The 22,370-nt window shown below is 45.8% G+C and overlaps 1 protein-coding gene across 1 annotated transcript in view; it reads right to left on the bottom strand.

The window, feature by feature from the left end:
- The window catches only part of LOC115090014 (DNA repair protein RAD51 homolog A-like), a 29,202-nt gene extending 7,169 nt beyond the window's left edge, over positions 1-22,033 (bottom strand). Inside the window, exons 1-3 of the mRNA XM_029598571.1 lie at positions 21,785-22,033; positions 9,307-9,436; positions 9,091-9,212 (exon numbers count right to left, since the gene is read on the bottom strand). Coding sequence (XP_029454431.1) covers positions 9,091-9,212; positions 9,307-9,436; positions 21,785-21,801 — 269 coding nt within the window. The 5' untranslated portion in view covers positions 21,802-22,033. The remainder of the gene's footprint in view (positions 1-9,090; positions 9,213-9,306; positions 9,437-21,784) is intronic.
- Between the last annotated feature and the right edge of the window lie 337 nt (positions 22,034-22,370).

Raw genomic sequence — 22,370 nt, 5'->3', positions numbered from 1 at the left:
TGGGATGATGGCTTTCAAGGACAGGAGCCTCGCCAGGGTAGCTTCCAATGCTGCCTTCTTGTGCGTGGGACAGGAAGATTCCACAAACTTGTCCGGAGGGAAGTGATGAAAATCCAGATAATACCCGTCCCGGATGATGGCGAGGACCCACTGGTCCGACGTAATCTCGACCCATCGGGGGTAGAAGAGGGTTAACCTGCCCCCTATGGCTCCGTCCCCCAGATGGATCGGTGGATTCTCATTGTGAGGCGCGGCCGGGACCAGAGCCCGGGCCAGCTCCCCTCTTGCGCTGCTTGGTCCGAAAGGACTGGTTCCTGGCCTGAGGACGAGGTGCCTGGTAGCGACTCCTATAGGGAATGAAGCGCTGGGAGCTTCTACCCCTGGAGGACCTTGGAAAGGCGCGCTGGTTCCTTCTGAGCCGATCTTCCGGCAGTCGAGGCACTGGAGAAGCGCCCCATGTGCTGGCAAGTTTATCAAGGTCGCTGCCAAACAGGAAAGAGCCCTTAAAGGGCAATCTGGTGAGGTGTGTCTTTGAAGGTGCATCGGCTGACCATTTCCGGATCCAGAGCTGCCTCCTGGCCGCTATGGAGGATGAGATCCCCTTGGCTGTTGTTCGGACTAGGTCCGATGCAGCATCCGTGAGGAACGAGAGAGCGGACTCCATGTCTGCTGCTGGAGCGTTGTTTCTGACCTGTGACAAACAGGCACGCGTCACCACTGTGCAGCAGGTCGCGATCCGCAAAGATAAAGCTGCCACCTCAAAAGTCTGCTTCAAAATGGTGTCCAGTCGCCGGTCATGAGGCTCCTTGAGGGCCGCCCCCCCTTCAACTGGAATGGTAGTGCGCTTGACCACAGCGCTAATCAAGGCGTCCACCTGAGGGCATGCCAGCAGCTCCTGGATAGCCGGCGCCAGTGGGTACATGCCCGTCAGGGCCCGACCGCCTTTGAACGCGGCCGCCGGCGCAGCCCATTCTAAATCTATCAGTTGCTGTGCTGCTTGCAAGAATGGAAAATGGTGGGCTGTAGGACGAAGCCCTTCCAGCAGGGGGTTCTGCGCAGAGGGCACTGTAGCGCTGGGACCTGTAATATCCAACTCTGCCAGGCACTGAGACACCAGGTCCGAAAGATCCGCCTCATGGTTCTATATGGCTCAATCCCTGGGGGAAGGTCCCCCTCGTCTGGGAGTTCGGACTCGTCCGGTGAAACCTCCTGGTCTGACTGATCTGGACTGTCCAGCGGCGGGAGGTCCCACTCACGATAAAGGCGGGAGGGTCCAGGAACAGGATCCGCAGCGGCCGCCGCAGTCACCGCAGGAACCGCAGAAACAGCAGGACCAACAGGCAACGCAGGGCCTGGACGGGAAGCCGTTTGCATCTGTACAAAAGCATGAATCCCCTTAAAGAGATCCACCCAGGAAATGGAAGCAGCCTCTAATCGCCGGGGTACAAGATCCCCCGGGATTCCCGATTGGTCGAGACTGACCGCTAAATCCGGGGTAGCCCCTGGGGAACTGTCAGCAAATCTTGGCTGAGACTGGTCCTGGCCCGAGCGTCCCACGGCCTCCTCACATTGGGCACATAGGGAGTCTGGCTCTTCACTGTGCGAGGCTCGAAGCTGGCATGCAGAGCAGAGGCCTTTAATGCTGGAGGCAGGAGGAGCCCCCGCTGAAGACGCTGAGGCGTTCTGTTCCATTGAAAAGTATGCGCTGAATGAAAAGCGTGAACAATATGCGCTGAGCACAACAGGCGCTTTAATAATATGCGGCAGCAATATGCGCTTAATACAAGAGGCGCACAATAACAATATGCGGCAGCAATATGCGCTTAATACCACAGGCGCACAACAATAATATGCGGCAGCAAATATGCGCTTAATACAACAGGCGCACAACAATAATATGCGGCAGCAAATATGCGCTTAACACAACAGGCGCTTAATAATATGCGGCAGCAATATGCGCTCAATGATATGCCATATGCGCTCAGCAATATGTGGCCAGGAATACACGCTCAATATAATTTTTTTTTTTTTCCAGTATGCTCTCAGCAATAAGCAGTTAGCAATACACGCTCAATGTCATTCAAATGCTCTCAGCAATAAGCGGTAAGCAAGACACGTTCAATGTCATTCAAATGCTCTCAGCAATAAGCGGTTAGCAAGACACGCTCAATGTCAGTCAAATGCTCTCAGCAATAAGCGGTTAGCAATACACGCTCAATGGTAGACAACATGCGCTTAGTAATAAGCGGGTAGCAATATACGCACAATGAGGAATAGAATATGCACTTAGTCATAGATCTGCGCCTATCTCGGGCGCTCAATACCTGACAAGGCCACAAAATGGCGCCCTCCACGGCGGGCCACGCCGCCGATCCTCGAAGACCAGAAGTAAAAGCCGTACACCTTACCTGGATCCTCGGCGTTTCCCGGCTGGAACCCGGGCGGTCTCCGGCTGCGGGGGGAGAGGGGAGATACCGTCACCGCCGCGTTTGAGGATATGCACCCGCTGCCTCGTAAGCCTCACCCGAACCTCGCCCAGGGGCTGTGTCCCTGCCGCGATTCGGCCACTGGACCGAGGACTTACACCTCCGGGGGATCACGGAAATCACCCCGGGAAACTCTACAGGGGGAGGGACCTTAGGGTATCACCGCAGGAGTGCGGGGCTCGATGCTGTAGAAGTTTTAGTAAGTAGAAAGTAGAAAAGATTTGGAAAACACGCTCAGCAAGCGTGCAGGCTCTCCAAACTGCTTTGGAGATGGAAATTACTAAGTTGCTACGCTTCCTGTGGGGGTATATAATCACCCATGCTGACGTCAGATCCGTCTCCAACTGCTAGCACGAGCATACTATACCCATTTGTTCTGAGTCCATCTGGCTACACGACAGGAAATAACCCGTTTCTAGACCTCTCATGATTTTAAACACCTCTATCATATCCCCCCCTCAGCCGTCTTCTCCAAGCTGAAAAGTCCTAACCTAAAACTGTGAAGGATTTCAAAGGGGCATGAGATAAACATTAAGGATCCCTAAAGGCTAGAGGATGGGAATATAAAAAAGCTTAAGCGGCACGGAGCAGCAGTTACTACCCTTAATAGAAACATGGGTGTGACCTGCATGGAGCAGCAGTAACTACATTGGGAAGCTTGCTGGGCAGACTAGATGGACCATTTTGGTCTTTTTCTGCAGTCATTACTATGTAACTATGTGTCTGGTAGAGAAAGAATATAGAATGTGATCTTTGAAGCACCACTGAGAAAGCTTATCTGATTATTAAGCCCCTGAAGCAGCTCTGTCACATGAGCGAAACTCAGCCAGAGTCAGGCTTTACTGGTTACCATACATTGTATTGATAAAGAATCCCTTTTACCGATCAACTTCTTTTGGTTGCTACTTCACTATGTTTCATCGGCTTCCGTTTTGTTTTCTGGGACCATCGTCTTTCTGCAGTGGCCTTATCTTCTCTATGAGCCCCTTTAACCCCTCGGTCATCTAATGGTCCAACCGACACCTCACAGGATTTCTTGCTTCGGATATATTTTTAAAAGCTTTTATTATGAGTTTTTGCCTCTATGGCCAATTTAATTTCAAATTCTCTCAGCCTGCCTTATCAATGTTTTCCACTTAGGAAAAAGCATAAGCATTGTCAAGTTATCTTCTTCAGACGGTTTCTTCTTCCAGTTTAAGGATTTTTTTTTGGCTAAAATAGATTTTCACCTCACCTTTTAACCATGCTGGTAATCATTTTGCCTTCCTTCCACCTTTCTTAATGCTTCTTAGAAGCACATCTAGACTGTGTTTCTAAGATTGTATTTTTAAACAACGTCCATGCCTGTTGTACACTTTTAACCTTTGCAGCTGCACCTTTCAGTTTTTTTCTATTTTCCTCATTTTATCAAAGTTTCCGTTTTGAAAATTTAGTGTTAGAGCTGTAGATTTACATATTGTTCCCCTTCCAGTCATTACTTCAAATTTGATCAAGTTAGGATCACTATTGTCAAGTGGCCCCCACCACTGGTACCTCTTCACCAAATCCTACGTTCCACTAAGAATTAAATCTAAAATAGCTCCCTCTCTCATTGGTTCCTGAACCAATTGCTCCATGAAGCAGTCATTTATTCCATCCAGGAGCTTTTTGTCTCTAGCATGTCCTGATGTTACATTTACCCAGTCAATGATGGGGTAAAATCTCCCATTATGAATGCACTACCAAATTGGTTAGCTTCCCTGAATTCTCTTAGCATTTCAACATCTGTCTGATCATTTTGGCCAGGTGGACGGTAGTATAGTGAGGTGCCGGCTGGGCCTTGGGAGCTCTCTGCTGCCTGGGACGACCTGCGGGAGCTCTGATGCTGCTGACAAGAGGTAGGGAGCAGAGGAAAGTACTTTTTTCTGATGAAAGAAAGACTTCTACCCCAATCTCACTGACCTCTCAGCAAAGGAGGATGATAGGTCCGAAGTGCTGGCGGAGAGTTTTTGGAGGGTTACATAGTGGTCCGGAGCTCAGCCATCACATCCTTCACCCTCTCTTTGAAGAGATTCTCTCCAGTACATGGCACCTTTGGTTGGAGATCAGAGGTCCGCAGCCAAGCTATTCTGCAGGTGCCAATTCCCGCTGTAGAGACCCTCGATGCCATTTCAAAATCATCATAGGTTGTTCAGACCTCATGTTTTCCCAAATTCCAGGCCCTTATGCACCTGTGACATGAATGTGTCCTACTGCTGCTGCAGCAACTGCTTGGCTACCTTCTGCACCTGCTTCCAGATGCCCTGCAAGTTCTGGCTCATGTATTTATTTTATTTATTCTTTTTTTTATATACCGTGTGATAATAAAATATATTACGGCCATCTGTTTAGTGGAAATGCACCAAAAGGAATCCAGGGGGCACTGCTGGCTTGTAAATTAAGGCATTCTGTTGAGCTGTCTCTCTCTAGATAAGTAGAAGAAATGATGTATCTTTTGAAGTCACAGGCTCCCAGGAAGGGAGTCATAAAATGTAGATTTCTTCAAGGTTAGTTAGTTTCTCAGGGCTCTGGGAAATGTTAGAAGTAGCAAATGTTTAAGCAAATGTTTCCCTGTAACCTCGTGACCCTAAATCAAAGCAGTGTTTTAATTGCTATCCAAAACTATATTTAAGAATGGCCGTTTCAATCACAAATTAAGTCAGTTCTTTAGACTTACTGAGCTGACTTCCTTATGCGCATAAGAATAAAGGCTTTATTCATGAGAAATACACTGTCTTTCCTGCTGCCCTGTGTTAAACTTTTTATTGCAACCGACTTTCAATCTGAGATATTACATCGGTTTACATTCAGGTACTGTAGGTATTTCTCTATCCCCAGAAGGCTTACAATCTAAGTTTTGTACCTGAGGCAATGGAAGGTAAAGTGACTTGCCCAAGTTCACAAGAAGCAACAGCGGGACTCGAACCCTGGTCTCCTGATTCGTAGCCCACTGCTCTAACCACTAGGCTATTCCTAGGAAGAAATGCGTGCAATGACCATGGCTCCCTGATAAACCTCTCTCGCGAGAGCATCCATCGCTCTGTGATCCTTCCCTGGGGTGCCGAAGAATGGGTCCCAAGACTGCTTGGCTCGCTTAAGAGCAGATTAGACTATCACCGATTGCTGGGGAAGCTGTCGCTTATCAAATCTGGAAGCCTTCTGGACGAGGTAATCCCCATCTGCCTTCTTACTCATGGGAGGCACTATGAGGGGGTGTTCCCACATCCTCAGCAGTAACTCAAAGATGTAGTGCACCGGGACTGCCTTGACCTCATTAGGAGGGAGGATTTCAAGCATTTTGTTCCTGACATCCTCCTCTGAAAGCAACTGTAAAAGGGATGGCCTCTGTCATTGCCCAAACAAACCTACAAAGGTTAGGTCCTCAGGGGGAGATCTTCTTTGCTCCTATGGAGGCGAAGGATCTGAAGGGAGATCCTCACAGCCATTGGTGGAGAACTCTGAGGTATTATCCCCCAGGGATTATAGGGGCCCTGGGTGCTCAGCCTTCATCCAGAGATGCAGGCACTAGCAGGGCTGGATGGGGGCTGCAGATCTCTGCTGGCCTAGACAGAGCTTCCTCCTCCAAGGAACCAGCCACAACCACCGTATCAGCAGGGAGGTGGTAATGTGCCAATGAGCACATGGGGTTTCTCCAACAGCAGCTCCAAGATGGACGGAGCTTGCTTCAGTGCCATAAGACTGATATCCCCCAACGCCCACTTGACTGCCAACTGTTCTTGCCTTTCAAGCTCCTCTTCAATGCCAACAATGACTGGGAAGAAGGAAGGGTGACCAGATCCTCTTTGGAACCAAGAAAAGGATCGGCGACTAGCACCTACACCAATGGAGACCGTTGCAGCCTGTGGCACAGATAGAGGACAAGCACTCCTCACCTCAGGGTTGCTTTAGGGGCATCACAGCATGCACCAGTGCATCCCCATGCCTGGCACTATGCATTGACAGAGACTATGCTTCTTTGGCTTCCCTCAATGCTTGACACAGTCTTTCCCTGGTGCAGAGGCCGATGGTCTGTTTCCAGCGCGTCTATTAGCCAATGGCACCAACAGTCCTTCCGATGTTGATGGCTTGGTGACCCATCAGTGTGGCTCTATGATCCTTTGATGCCGATGGCTCAGACTTCTTTGACCCAAAGAGGCGCTCCATCTTGTCAAGATGAAGACACTGTCCTTTTGGGGGTCAACTGGGTGAATTTGCAGCAACCCCAGACTTCATATGACGTTCCCAAGCAGAGGACACATTCATTATGAGGATCAGTGATGACATGGTCCTTGGTCACAGAGGGCATCGCTTAAACCTAGAAGCAGCCATGACGGGATGAAGCTGGCCTCTGGGGTATCCCACTCCAGGTCAATCAGTTCCTGGATGGCTTCCATCATTGTAAAGTAGCATGAGGCCTTATGAAGGGACACCAAGATGGGGTTCTTCTTTGGTTCCACTATAGGGTCCGTGCCTGGAATACCCAGCATCTTCAGAGACTGGGAAACAAGGGCTGGTAATTCATCCTTGTGGAAGAAACGAAGCATGGTTCGGTATGGTTCCATTCCTGGAGGGATTTCTCCTTCTTCCAAGGAGTCACCCTCATCATCTGAGGTATCTGGGTCCCTGTCAGGGAAGCTCTTGGTTAGGCGAGGCATGTCTCGAGGCATCCGAGCAGGGCAGAGAGGATCTTGTGCTTCCGGCAGGGATTGAGCCCAGAACACAGCTGGGGCTGACTGCGCCTGAACGAAGGCTTGCAGGCCTTGGAAAAATTCCAACCAGGAGAAGGTCCCTGGGTCCATGTTAATCCCAGGGGGAGTCTGGGTAGGGGGGCCCCAGAGGTGCCCTCCTGTGGAGAAGCCATCTCAGAGATGCATAGATCCAGGAAACTATCATCGGTAGTAATTCTAGACCCATCCCCCCAACAGTAAGGGACCAGGCTTTGTTTCCCCCTGGGCTTCTTCGCAATGTTGACACAGGCAGGACTCCAATTCAGGTTCTGCGGCTCTTATGTGGCAGGCTGTGCAAAGAGAGTGCCTTCTGGCCTTCTTGGGCGCTGGTGCCATTTTCTCTGTTTGCACACGTGCAGTTGTAAACACAGCTGTGTATGTCGTTATGTGCATGGGTGCGCTCGGTTGTGTGCGTGTCAGTTGTGTGTGCAGCTATGCGCGCATCTGTATTGAACACGCGCAAGTTAGGCGCATCGGCCGCCTGGCCTGCCCTGTGCGTACCGCCGGATGAGAAGGGAAAATGGCGCAGATGATTCCTGCGCGTAAGATTGCGTGCCCCCCCCCCCCCAGAAGGTTTCCACGTGTGTGGACCCTTGCACCGGATCGAGGCCTAGCCCAACCAAGGCTGCTCAACCCGATCAGTGCCCCCTTTTTAACCTCGCCAGAAGAAGAATTCGGTACGGCAATCTGAGCTCTGGAGACCGGAGACCCGAATTTAAAGATTTTTTCTTACCTGGTCTCAGCAATTACCGATCGTGTGTCGGACGATCTCTAGCTGTGGGGGGAGAGGGAATTACCTTCACCGCCGTGCTCGGTTCTGCACCCTTTGCCTTTCAGCCACATTGGGGGCTAAGTCCACGCTGGGAACCGGCTACCGGACCAAGGCACACCTTTGAGGAATATCGGAGATCACCTCAGGAATTCTCGACTGGGGGGAAGGACCTTAGGTATCACTGCAGGAGAGTCGGGCTCGATCTTCTTTTAAGGTAAATTTTGTTTCTTCTTGCTGTAATTCTTAACACTATTCTAGTGTGTGGATAGTGTCCGCATCTGCTAGGAGACAGAGAGATACTGAAGAGCTGAGTTTACTGCAGGGGTATATCTAGAGTGACGTCATCTTAGAAATCTGACTCAGTCTCCCATCTGCTAGCAGAAGAGCACAATACCCACTAGTCCTGAGTCCATCTGGCTACACGCTAGGAAAAGACCTGGACTTTTCCCTTTTGCTTTGGAGGCATCAAACCAGGTAAATTCAGAAGAAGGAAAACAGAGAATAGGTAGTATCTCAGTCACGGTCATGCCACCATCTTACTTACAAACCCTTTTGGTTTCTAAGCCACTCAAGAGTAACCTTAGGAAATATTTTTTTTTTACAGAGAGGGTGGTGGATGCATGGAACTGCCTCCTAGTGGATGTGTGGTTGAGACAAAATCAGTATCTGAATTTAAGAAAGCATGGAATAAATACAGGGAATCTCTAAGGGAGTAATGGGAATTATACAACTAAATTAAATTGGGCAGATGGGCACACTAGATGGGTCATACGATCTTTCATCCAGCCTAATTACTTCCAGATAAATTTTATTTGCATATGTAAAATTTATATAAAAGAAAATATAGAGTGATTTATGATTATACCTCAAAACTACCAATCTGAACATCTCAGAAGTATATCTGGTTTAGGTTGCTGCTGGTTCAAAAAAAGCAAGAGAAGAAAAGATCCTTTCAGAAACCATGTAGAGAATTAAGGATCTGCTAGGTTAAGCACATTGCTGTGTGACAGAAATTTTTCTAGAAATCAATAGCTTTTAAATGCTTCCAGTTCCTGATGCAATTAAGTCCTTTGGCATATTTACATACCTGGTGGTCGAAGCATGTGCTATGATGTTCCCACCAATAGGCTTTTTTGGGTCTGCAGCAAACATGGCAGCTCCATCTACCTGTGCCACTACCTGGTTAGTAATCACTACAGCTACACCAAACTGCCAGGACATAGGAAAGAAATCAGGATTAAAGAATATCTTTAGCATACAAAAATATAAGGAAAGAGAAACCAAGAATCCAATGAAAGCTTACTTCATCTGCAAGTCGAAGCAACATTCGCAGAAATCTTGCCAAGTGCATCTGTCTAGCAGATAGCTCTCCCCTTCCAGAGTAATCCGTTCTGTAGAGGGCTGTAGCACTGTCAACAATCAGCAAAGCATATCTAGAGAATACAAAATACAGTACTTTACAATAGCTTTTTGTAATCATCTTAACAGCCATCAGCTTCATCTACACCAGATCCAAATCAGGTAAGAAGAGCTCAAAGCCAGCTTCCAAAATCAGGAAGTGAGCCCCATAAGAGTCGTGATAATTAAAAGCAACTTATTTCAATGTTAAAAAGAATTCTCAAGGGGGGAGATAATCCAGTCACTGATTTAGAAATTTAACTAGAGACTAGTTATTTAACTAAGACTCTGTCTTACTGCTGCTAATGTGATTTCTGGAGTCCATAATAATTTTAATATTAACCCTAACTCAATATACAAAACTCATAAGATGCCAAGAGGGAATATGAGCAAGTTTGCTTACCGTAAACGGTGTTTTCCAAAGATAGCAGATGAATTAGCCATACTGTCCGGGGAGGCGGGAGGGTCAGCATGGCTAATTCATCTGCTATCTACGGAAAATACCGTTTACGGTAAGAAAACTTGCTCTTTTCCTTTAGCTAAGCAGCATGAATTAGCCATGCTGTCTGGGAGTCCCCAGCTAGAGGCTTGAGCGACACGTTTTGATCATGTTTGTGATTAGGTTTATCGTGCCCTCAAGACATTGGAGAAAAACCCTGCGGACAGTCCTTTGTGTCATTCTTGAGTTAGGAGGTGCCCACTTCAAGGATCTTCGTGCCCATGTTAGCATTGGCCGCTGTGAGCTTGTCCAAGCAGTAATGGGTGGTGAAGGTATGCAGCGAGAACCAGGTTGCAGCCTTGCAAATGTCCACAATGGGCACATCACGCAGGTGGGCAATGGAAGCCGCAATAGCACGCAGCTGGTGTGCTTTAGGTGATGTAGCTAAGGACTCTGAGCATTTCTGGTAACAAAATTGTATGCAGTTTTTGATCCAAGTTGATAGTGTCCTCTTGGAAACAAGTAGGCCTAGAGCATTAGAGTTAAACGAGACAAATAGCTGTGATGCGCTAGTATCCGAGGCCGTTCTTTGTTTATTGTAAGCAAGTGCACGCTTGCAATCCAGTGTGTGTAATCTACGTTCTGCAGCATCACTATGAGGCTTAGGACAGAAAGTTGGAAGAGTTATAGATTGAAGTGGAAGGATTAAACCATCTTAGGGAGGAAGATAGGATGCATGTGTAACGTGACTTTGTTGTGGTAGAATTCCAGATACGGAGAATAGTGTACCAGGGAAGGAATCTGGGATGGCAAGCATTCAGAGGCTCGAAAGGAGGTAACATGAATTGTTCTAGCACAATGTTTAAGTCCCAAGGTACAGGGGGCTTCCGGACCGGTGGGCATAGATGTAAAACCCCTTTCAAAAACCTTGAAATTAGGGGGTGAGAGGATATCTGTTCGTCATTGTGCAGAGAGTGATACGCTGCTATGGCACTTAGGTGGACTCTGACTGAGGCCATGGCTAACCCTTTTTGGTAGAGTAGATGAAGGTATCCTAATACCCTTTCTGGAGGACAGGTGAGTGGGTCCAGATCACTGTCCGAGCACCAAGAGGCATACCGTGTCCATTTCCTTCTGTAATTTATTCTCGTGGAGGGCTTTCTAGAAGAGATCAGAATATACTGGAGCTGAAGTGATAGGTCTAGGCTTTGGAATAACAGCCTTTCAATCTCCACTCTGTGAGATTCAAAGAGGAATGGAGTGGATGTAGGAGGGAGCCTCTTTCCTGGGTGAGGAGGCGAGGGTTGCTTCCCAGGGGAATTGGTTGTTCCACAGATAGCCAAATCAGGTATGCGTACTATGGCTGTCTGGGCCACGTTGGAGCGATCAGAATGAGATCTGCGTTGTCTGTGATGCACTTCTGGACCGTGCGAGAAATCAGCGGTATTTGGGGGGGGGGGGGGGGAGGCATACAGCAGGCCCGCCATCCAGTCTATGAGAAATGCATCCTGCACTAGTCTCAGGGAGCTTGGATATATCGAGCAGAAGGTCTGAACCTTGCAGTGGCGCTCCGTAGTGAAGAGATCGATGTGTGGCCAGCCTCAGGTTTGAAAGTTTGAGTGCCACATTCTGATGAAGTTCCCATTCGTGGGGATGAAAAATTCTGCTCAGTTTGTCCGTTCTGGCATTGTTGATGCCAGGTAGGTGGGTGGCTTGCAGGGTTATGGATCTTTTGTTTGTCCATTCCAGGATTTTATTGCCTCCTTGCAGAGTCCAGAAACCAGACCCTCCTTTGCTTATACAGTAAATGGCTACTTGATTGTCCGTGTGGATCATGACTGTTTTCCCTTCTAGTGTTTTTTCGAAGGCTCAGAGAGCATTTCGAATTGCCCTCCGTTCCAGTGGATTTATTTGCTGTGCACGCTCCCAGGTGGACCATAGCCCTGAGTTTGCAGGCAGGCTAGGTGAGCGCCCCATCCTTTGGTTGACACGTCTGTGGTGAGTATATGATATGATGAACTGGGGGTTATAGTGGGGCTCCCACTGTGAGAGCTGTTGGTGTTAACCACCAGTCCAAGCCATGCTTCATGCTGGGCGTGACGGTGATGGGTGTAGAGAGACGGTTGGAGAACTGGTTCCATTGCGTCTTTAGGCCCCATTGTAGATGCCGCATGTGGAGAACCACATAGATAGCTGCCGCCATATGCCCCAGGAGTGTTAGGATTTGGCGAGCAGGGGCAGTGGCAGACTGCCGTAGTTGTTGTGCGAGCTTTGTCAAGTTGATCGCTCGTCGTTCGGGAAGGAAAGCCCTGTCCATTGAGGTGTCGATATGGGCTCCAATGAATGGCAAGGCTTGAGTGGGTTGCAGATTTGATTTTCATAATTGATCATTAGGCCCAAACCATCTAAGAATTTGATGGTAGTAATGAGATTGCCTACTAGTAGCACCCAGACCATCTCGCCTACAAGCCAATCATCCAGATAGGGGAATATTTGGATTCCTTGTCGTCGTAGGTGAGCCACCGCTACCACTAGACATTTGGTGAAAACTCGGAGCCAAGGAGAGACCAAATGGGAGTAACCTTGTATTGAAAGTGGCGGCCAGTGGCCATAAAGCAGAGGTACCGCCAGGAGGCCGGGTGCATCAGTATGTGGGTCTAAGCATCCTTGAGATCCATGAACACATCCAGTCGTTGGATTGAATGAAGGTAAGAATGGATTTGAGGGACGTCAGCTTGAATTTTTCCATCATCAAGTGCTTGTTGAGAGCTCTGAGATCCAGGATTGGACATAACCCTCCTGATTTCTTTGGAATGAGGAAGTATTGGGAACTGAATCCTGTGTGAAACTGCAGTACAGGTAGTTCGCAGATGCATGCATTGCTGTTGGAGTAAGTTGTTGATATCCAAGTGCATTTGATTGTAGTGCGCAGCTAGGTATCTTGGAAGTACTAGGTGTGGCATGTGGGGGGGGGGGGAGGATTGGAAGTTGAGAGATAATTCCTCCTGTATTATTTTTAATACCCAGAAATCAGTCATAATGGCTTCCCCATGCAGGTAGGAAATGGGATAATCTGTCTCCAACCGGGAGTGGTAGCGGTGGGTTTGGGTTCCCTAAAAACCTTGTGATGGTTTCGGGGGATTTGGATCTTGAGGTGTCTGAGATTGTTTTGGAGTCCTCTGATGCTTTCTAGGCCCTTATGTTTGTGAAGCCTGAGGGCGAGAAGAAGAGTAGTACAGTGGACGTGAGGTTGGATAAGGCCTGAAGGGCAGGCATTGATATGACGGCTTGCAGTAAGGCTGATAATACCGCCTGGAGGATGAAGGGTCAGATGGAAAGGTTAGAGACATCACTGCTAGTTTTTGCACCTTTAATTGGGCTACTGTCTCCTAGAATTGGTCACCAAACAGATTGTTGGGTAGGCAGGGGCAGGTTTGCTAATTTTTCATGCCACTCTTCTGTTAGTACTTGCTCTCAGCCATGCAAGTCTTCTAGCTGCGATGGCATTGGCTGTAGATTTTGTAGATGTTTCAAACCCTTCGTATACCGTACATATGAGATGTCACAAACCCTCCTCAATATGATGGAACTCTTCTGGGAGTTGCTAGTCAGGAGATCCCTCCTGAAGCTTGGGTTTCAGGACTTGTAAACACTCGAATAAGTACTGGATGATTACAAACTGGTGTGCATTTTTGCACTGAGCATACCCGATTGGTATGCTCTTTTCCCAACATCGTCCATGTATTTGGAGTCTCTACCGGGAAGGATATTTGAATGCAGGTGAGACTTACGAGCCTTTTGCATAGCTGATTCGACAACTACTGAAGCATAAGTAGTAGGAAGATTGTCACATTCAATATTTCAATTTTGACTTCCTTGAAGTGGAAGGGCCTGATAGGGGTGTCTCCCAGGCTCTCTTCATTACTGAGATGGAAGCGCAGTAGGTTCTGCTGGGCTCAAAATTTTTTAAGACGCCAAGAACATCCACTCTTGCATCTGGAAGTCTCTTGGTTTCAATGTTTAGTTTTTGACCCACTTTCTCGAGGAACTTAGAATAAGTCAGATCCTCAGGGGGTGAGACTGGTTCCGGCCTTTGTCCTGGGGTGGGGTACCCCATTGAGGAGCCTGGTGAAGATGTCTGAGGTGACTGGTCCCCAGAAGGAGGAGAAGGGGAAGGTGGTGCAGGTGCAGGTCCCGGACTGGGGCTGTCCTGAGGAGATATTGGAGTCTTGTGGTGCTTCTGGCAGGAGTCCACCTTGAGTCGCTACTGTTGCCAAGAATTGTGATAAAATCAAAGAAATTTGTGACATCGCCTGCGAGGCCAATGCTTCTTGAGGTGGTATGTCAGGTAAAAGTGCCGCACCCCGTGGTGGAGCTTGCAGTGGCAGAGTGGGTTGTTCCATCCCTGAGATTGGGGTTATAGGGACTGTTTGATGACTTTGCCCTCTTGCATAAAGGCTCGTCAGGGCCGGATGCTGGAGATGCAGAGGATGCTGGAGATGCGTCTGGGGCAGAAGATGAAGGATCTTCATCCACAATTAAGAGAGGAGACTGTTCTTTTTGCCTCTTGTAGCCAGATATGTGCTTCTTTGGTGGTTTAAAAGGCTTTTGCGTCGATGGAGTCGATGGCATAAGGTAGTGATGGTACGTTGGAGCTGATGTGCTTCGATGCTTTGAAGTTTTATGTCCATGCTTCGAGCCCAAAGCATGGCTTCCCTTACCAGCACCTGATAAATCGATGGTGTGTCGGAGCCTAGAAGCCAGTCGACGCTCAGTCGCCGATGTAGTCTTCGACGCAGCAGGTGCGTCAAACCACACCGTGTGTTGGCACCGATTGCAACTTCTTCGCGGTCGACAGACGAAGTAGGAGGCCCCACCGAAGCAGCCCATGGACGCACTGATGCTTTCTAAGCACAGGGAGGTCCCAGGGAGGATCAAGCAGACTCCTCTGAGGGGGCATAAGATCCCGACGCAGCCTCCTTTAATTGTTGAATTCTGGCTGCCCTTGTCTCTGTGCTCTTGGGAAAATGCGTCCGCAGTCCCTGCAGTTAGCCTGGTAGTGGTTTGGACCCAGGCAAATGAAGCAGAGGGTATGCCTGTTTGTAACAGACATTTTCCCGCACTGACAGAATTTGAAGCCTGGATGAGGCATTTCCTGTTCTTCGATGACAACAAATTTGAAGAAAGTATAGTTAAGCCTAACTACAGTAATGAGGCAGTGAGAAAAAAACCTTTTTTTTTTCACAGAAAAACTGTGTGAGGAGACAGAGAGCTCCGCATTGCGTTAGACTCGCGGGTAAAAATGGACTGAGGAGACTGACGAAAGCGGGAGAGATGCCAAGCAGGCACACACTACAGCAAGACTCAGAATTTTGCTTTGAGAGCTCTGCCACCTACAAGACCGGAGGACATCCCCAGAAGGCATGGCTAATTCATGCTGCTCATCTACAGGGGGGGGGGGGGGGGGGGGGGGGGAAGAAAGAACCATAGGTGAAGACAGACAAAAGAAAGAAGGAACAAAAGGAAAAGAAGGGAGCTAGACATGCACTGTATGCAAATATGAAAAAAGGGCAAGAAATTGAAGGAGAGAGACAAAAAGATATGAGATGCAGAAGAAAAACAAGAGAAATGGGATACAATAAGAAAGAAGCAGAAGTCAAGAATGGAAAAACTAAAGAAAAAAACTCATGCTAAGCAAAAGAGAAGACCAATGAGAAATTGAACAATGAAGAAAATTAAACTAGAATTTTAGAAAAATATTGGTGTCTATGCAGTAATGCTACGTTATTAACCAACATTTTTACCAAGACAATTTCTAATTTGATCCTCAACATTTCAAAAATTTCACCTAAAATTTGCTCTCACTAGGACACGGACTTGAACATTTTTTGAAATGAATTTTGCATAGGCACAAAATGTCATAACATAATACCATACTGGGTAAGACCCAAGCCCAGCATCCTGTTTCCGTGAAGAGAGAAAAGTTCAAAGCGGGTATAGTGAAATTGAAAGGTGGAAATGATCAATGCGTGGAGAGAGACTAAGAAATGGCAGATATATTAAACGAATACTTCAGTTCTGTATTCACTAAAGACGACCCTGGAGAAGGACCATCTCTACACAACAAGAAACTGGAAGGAAGTGGAATAGACGAAAACCCTTTTACAGTAGAAAATGTATGGGAAGAGCTAAAGAATCTGAAAGTGGACAAAGCCATGGGACCTGATGGGATTCATCCAAGGATACTGAGGGAGCTCAGAGATGTGCTGGCGGGTCCGCTGTGTGACCTGTTCAATAGATCCCTAGAAACGGGAAGTGGTGCCGAGTGATTGTGAGAAGAGCGGTGTTGGTCCCGCTTCACAAGAGTGGGAACAGAGAGGAGGCTGGTAACTACAGACCGGTTAGCCTCACTTCGGTGGTGGGAAAAGTAATGGAGTCACTGTTGAAAGTGAGAATAGTGAAACTATCTACAGTCCGGAGAATGAGACTACTGGACCTGAGGCAGCATGGATTTCACCAGGGGAAGATCCTGTCAGACAAATCCGATTGACTTTTTTGACTGGGTAACCAAGGAATTGGATCAAGGAAGAGCGCTCGATTCAATCTACTTAGATTTCAGCAAAGCTTTTGATACTGTTCCGCATAGGCGACTGGTGAATAAAACGAGAAGCTTAGGAGTGAGTGCAGATTTGGTGACCTGGATTGCAAACTGGTTGACGGACAGAAGACAATGTGTGATGTTGGTAATGAACTTTCTCTGAAGAGAGAGCGGTTTTAAGTGGTGTACCGCAAGGATCGATGTTGGACCAGTCCTGTTCAATATCTTTGTGAGTGACATTGCGGACGGGATAGAAGGTAAGATTGTCTTTTGCGGACGACACTAAGATCTGCAACAGAGTGGACACGCCGGAAGGAATGGAGAGAATGAGACGGGATTTAAGGAACTGGAAGAGTGGTCTGAAGATATGGCAGCTGAAGATTCAATGCTAAGAAGTGCAAAGTCATGCATATGGGGAGTGGAAATCCAAATGAACTGTATTCGATGGGGGGGGGGGGTGGGGGGGGGGGGGGGGGGGTAGAAGGCTGATGTGCACGGAGCAGGAGAGAGACCTTGGGGTTATAGTGTCTAATGATATGAAGTCTGCAAAACAATGCGACAAGGCGATAGCAAAAGCAAGAAGAATGCTGGGCTGCATAGAAGAGAGGAATATAGAGTAAGAAAAGGGAAGTGATTATCCCCTTGTACAGGTCCTTGGTGAGGCCTCACCTGGGAGTACTGTGTTCAGTTCTGGAGACCATATCTACAACGAGACAGAGACAAGATTGAAGCGGTACAGAGAAGGTGACCAGAAAGGTGGAGGGTCTTCATCGGATGTCATACGAGGAGAGATTGAAGAATCTAAATATGTACACCCTGGAGGAAAGGAGGAGCAGGGATGATATGATTCAGGACTTTCAGATACTTGAAAAACTTTAACGATCCAAAGACAACGACAAACCTTTTCCGTCAGAAAAAAATCAGCAGAACCAGAGGTCACGAGCTGAGGCTCCAAGGAGGAAGACTAAGAACCAATGTCAGGAAGACTAAGAAACAATGTCAGGAAGTATTTCTTCACGGAGAGAGAGTGGTGGATGCCTGGAATGCCCCTTCCGGAGGAAGTGGTGAAGTTCAAAACTGTGAAGGACTTCAAAGGGGCGTGGGATAAACACTGTGGATCCATCAGGTCTAGAGGACGCGTATAAAGAGGAGGCAGCAAAACAACTGCACGGAGCGGCAGTAGCCACAGAGGCATTCACGGAGCGGGATGCCAGTTGGCCAGTGATTGGTGTTCCACCTTCACGGAACGGAAGGATGGAGGGCTGCCATCTCCAAATTAAAAAAAAACCAAAACAAAACAAACAGGGATGGGTTCATGGGCTATAAGTATTACCAATTATTAGGCTTATTCAATTATCAATTATGAGGCTTTTCAATATTTGTGATGATAGTTAATGGTCTTTCAAAGGCATACTTCACTTTCAAGTGCATATCCAGCATAGCTCCCTGCTTCAACGGCAGGGGAGAAGAAAATTAATACTTCACGCATATCCAGCATTGCTCTCTGCTTCAACGACAGAGAGCTATGCTGCCGTTTACCCAACTAATCAAACTTAATATTTCACTTGGAAGCAGCTCCATCACTGCTCTCTACATTAATGGTGGGGGTGAAAGGGAAATAGAACCTAAGGTTACTAGAGACAAGGAGAAACAGATAAGTATGAGAAAAAGAAGTGAAGCTTGCTAGGCAGACTGATGGACCGATTGGTCTTCTTCTGCCGTCATTTCTATGTTTCTGTTTCCAACAGTGGCCAATCCAGGATATAAGAACCTGGCAAGTACCCAAAAATTAAGTTTTATCCTATGCTACTGATACGTAATTGCAGTGGTTAATTTCTAAGTCAACTTGATTAATAGCAGGAAATGGGACGACTTCTCCAAACCTTATTTAAACACAGCTACACTAACTGCACTAACCACATCCCCTGGCAACAAATTCCAAAGTTTAATGGTGCGTTGCGTGAAAAAAACTTTATCTGATTAGTTTTAAATGTGCTACATGCTAACTTCATGGAGGTGTCCCCTAGTCCTTCTATTATCCGAAAGAATAAATAACAGATTCACATTTACCCGTTCTAAACCTCTCATGATTTTAAACACCTCTATCACATCCCCCCTCAGCCATCTCTTCTTCAAGCTGAACAGTCCTAACCTCTTTAAGTCTTTCCTCATAGGGGAGCTGCTCCATCCCTTGTATCATTTTGGTCACCCTTCTCTGTACCTTCTCCATCGCAACTATATCTTTTTTGAGACGCGGCAACCAGAATTGTACACAATATTCAAGGTGCAGTCTCACCATGGAACGATGCATTTTCCGTTTATTCACCAGGCCTTTTCTAATAATTCCTAACATTGTTTGCTTTTTGACTGCGCAGCACACTGAACCGATGATTTCAATGTATTATCCACTATGACACCTAGATCTCTTTCCTGGGTGGTAGCTCCTAATATGGAACCTAACATCGTGTAACCATAGCATTGGTTATTTTTCCCTATATGCATCACCTTGCACTTATTCACATTAAATTTCATCTGCCATTTGGATGACCAATTTTCCAGTCTCACAAGGTCCTCCTGTAATTTATCACAATCTACCTGTGATTTAACTACTCTCTGAATAATTTTGTAGCTGCAAATTTGATTACCTCACTCGTCATATTCCTTTCCAGATCATTTATAAATATATTGAAAAGCACAGGTCTCAGTACAGATCCCTGAGGCACTCCACTGCCTACCCCCACCTCCACTGAGAAAATTGTCCATTTAATCCTATTCTATTTCCTGTCTTTTAACCAGTTTGTAATCCACGAAAGGACATTGCCACTTATCCCATGGCTTTTTACTTTTTCTAGAAGCCTCTCATGAGGGACTTTGTCAAATGCCTTCTGAAAATCCAAATACATTACATCTACTGGCTCATCTTTATCTACATGTTTTATTAACTCCTTCAAAAAAGTGAAGCAGATTTGAGGCAAGACTTGCCTTGGATAAAGCCATGCTGACTTTGTTCCATTAAACCATGTCTTTCTATATGTTCTGTGATTTTGATCTTAGAACACTTTCCACTATTTTTCCTGGCACTGAAGTCAGGCTAACTGCTCTGTAGTTTCCCAGATTGCCTCTGGAGCCCTTTTTAAATATTGGGGTTACATTAGCCACCCTCCAGTCTTCAGTACAATGGATGATTGGATACAAATGTTTACTAATAGATCTGAAATTTCATTTTTTAGTTCCTTTAGAACCCTGGGGTGTATACCATCCTGTCCAGGTGATTTACTACCTTCAGTTTATCAATCAGGTCTACATCTTTTAGGTTCACCGTGATTTGGTTCAGTCCATCTGAATCATTACCCATGAAAACCTTCTCTGGAACGGGTATCTCCCCAACATCCTCTTCAGTAAACACTGAAGCAAAGAAATTGTTTAATCTTTCTGTGATGGCCTTATCTTCTCTAAGTGCCCCTTTAACACCTTGATCATCTAACGGTCCAACTGACTCCTCACAGGCTTTCTGCTTCGGATATATTTTAAAAAGTTTTTACTGTTAGTTTTTGCCTCCGCGGCCAACTTCTTTTCAAATTCTCTCTTAGCCTGTCTTATCAATGTCTTACATTTAACTTGCCAATGCTTATGCTTTGCCTTCCTTCCACCTTTCTTAATGTGTGGAATACATCTGGACTGTGCTTCTAGGATGGTATTTTTTTTTTTTTTTTTTTTTTTTAACAATGTCCATGCCTCTTGCACACTTTTTACCTTTGTAGCTGCTTTCAGTTTTTTTCTAACATTTTTCTCATTTTATCAAAGTTTCCCTTTTGAAAGTTTAGCATTAGATTTTCTTACCGTCCCCCTTCCAGTCATTAATTAAAATTTGATCATATTATGATCACTATTTCCAAGCGGCCCCCACCACCATTACCTCTCTCACCAAATCCTGTGCTCTACTGAGAATTAGATCTAAAATTGTTCCCTCTCTCGACTGTTCCTGAACCAATTGCTCCATAAAACTGTCATTTATTCCAACCAGGAACTTTATCTCTCTAGCATGTCCCAATGATACAATTACCCAGTCAATATTGTAATAATAGGAGATTTCAATTACCTATACACTACCAATTTGGTTAGCTTCCCTAATTTCTCTTAGCATTTCACTCTGTCTCACCATCTTGGGTTTGAGGATGTGATGATAAAAAATTCTTTGACTGCTGGATTGTGGGGTTTATTCCGCTTCAGTTAAGTGATAATGATTGGTCTGGTTAATGAATAGGGATATAAATAGCCCCCTTTGTATTGAAATGTCTATGCAGTACGTAGAAATCTTGATTGACATAATTTCCGGTATCAGGGTGAGTAACTGTTGGAGCTCGAGCTTAGATCAGTAAAGTTGTGCGTTATGGTTGGAATTGAAATGTGTATATTTTGTGTGTTACAGAAGACGTGATGCTTTTAAGGCGAGGGAATAAACATAAAAAGGAGAAAACGTTGTGAAAATGTAAATGTGGATTTGGGGATCGCATTGGAAACGATTGAGTAGATGAAAGAGTACCGCCTATTTAAAATAGACGGTGAGTTTTAATTTATATAGGTTAAGGTGTGTTAGGTAATGTAATAGAAGTGGGCAGCTACTTACTATCTGTTTTTTGATTTTGTAGGACTGGTTGAGAGACGAGTCTTTGAAACAGTATAAATAAATGAAGAGTCATGTGGATATTAGTAGATACAATTTTCCCTGAGTAAGCCCTTACATGAGAGGGCGAAACAGAGAATTCTTTGTCGGAGAACAGCAGAGGATGTTGAGAAGATTTAGGAGAATTTGAGAACGTGGAGGACAACGAGAAAGTTTGGGAAGACACTTAGTGGGAGTTGTAATATTTGGACTTTATGACAGCTGATAGAAAATATAAAATACATGACAATTTATAGTACTTGTTTGAACAATATTGTACATTGAATTCATTTGGTATAAGAAATAAGACTTATGTGATGATTTAGAGGAAGATCTATATGTTTTTGACATTTTCAATGTATTTTAATGTATGTGAATGGGGGGTGGTGAGTGTGATAGATAGCTTTAAATATGAATACATAGAATTTTGCATTTTGTTTATTAATAAATAACACTGAATAGTGCATATTTAAATGATTATTTTAATCTCTGTGGGTGGATATTAAATTCTGTGAATTAGCAGGCTACAAATTTGTTAAAATGTTTGACTAGCACCTACACGTGATCAACAGGAAGTAATTTCTTTCTCGTGTTTAAATAAAATTGACAGCACTGGATAATTATGCTCCTTTGATTGTTCTACAAAAAAAACCCAAAAGCTTTAAACTAGGCATAATTCTTACCTGGATTCAGTCATCATGGCAGATGCCTGATAGAGAAGCTGGGTCTGATGATCTGTATTAAATGCTCGAGCACATGCCACATTATCCAGAACATCACTGCCTGATAAACCATACCTGGGGACAGGAGAGTCAGGAAGGGTTGTTTAGACATTTTTTCTATTTTCTGTTTCAGTGTTTCTATGCCAGACTAATGTAGACATACAATGTAATCTACAGCATTGATAGGTGAATAGCATAGTCAGTTTAAATAGTGAACAAACAATACCACCGTTATACTTCTAGGATTCCTCAATGCAAAATCTACAAACTGCAAAGCCACACATCCCAGATCTAACTGAAGAATAGAAACTGCACATCATATGCCTCACAGAGATCTGGATAGATCGCCTTCTCACAACTATGCCCATCAGGATACCAAATACATCACACACCATGGTGGTGGTGTTTCTATCATCTCTATCACTCCCTTGCCATCGAACTAATTGCAAACAAATAAAATGTCAAATTGGACTGCCTTATATTGAAATTCCAAAATGAGGGACTTGAACTTGCCCTATTCTACCATCCTCAAAGTAATCATTTTGAC

Source organism: Rhinatrema bivittatum, chromosome 4 (genome assembly GCF_901001135.1).
Source record: "Rhinatrema bivittatum chromosome 4, aRhiBiv1.1, whole genome shotgun sequence".
NCBI classification, from domain to species: domain Eukaryota; kingdom Metazoa; phylum Chordata; class Amphibia; order Gymnophiona; family Rhinatrematidae; genus Rhinatrema; species Rhinatrema bivittatum.
The sequence above is the reverse complement of the archived record's forward strand: the minus strand, read 5'-3'. Positions and strand labels throughout refer to the sequence as shown.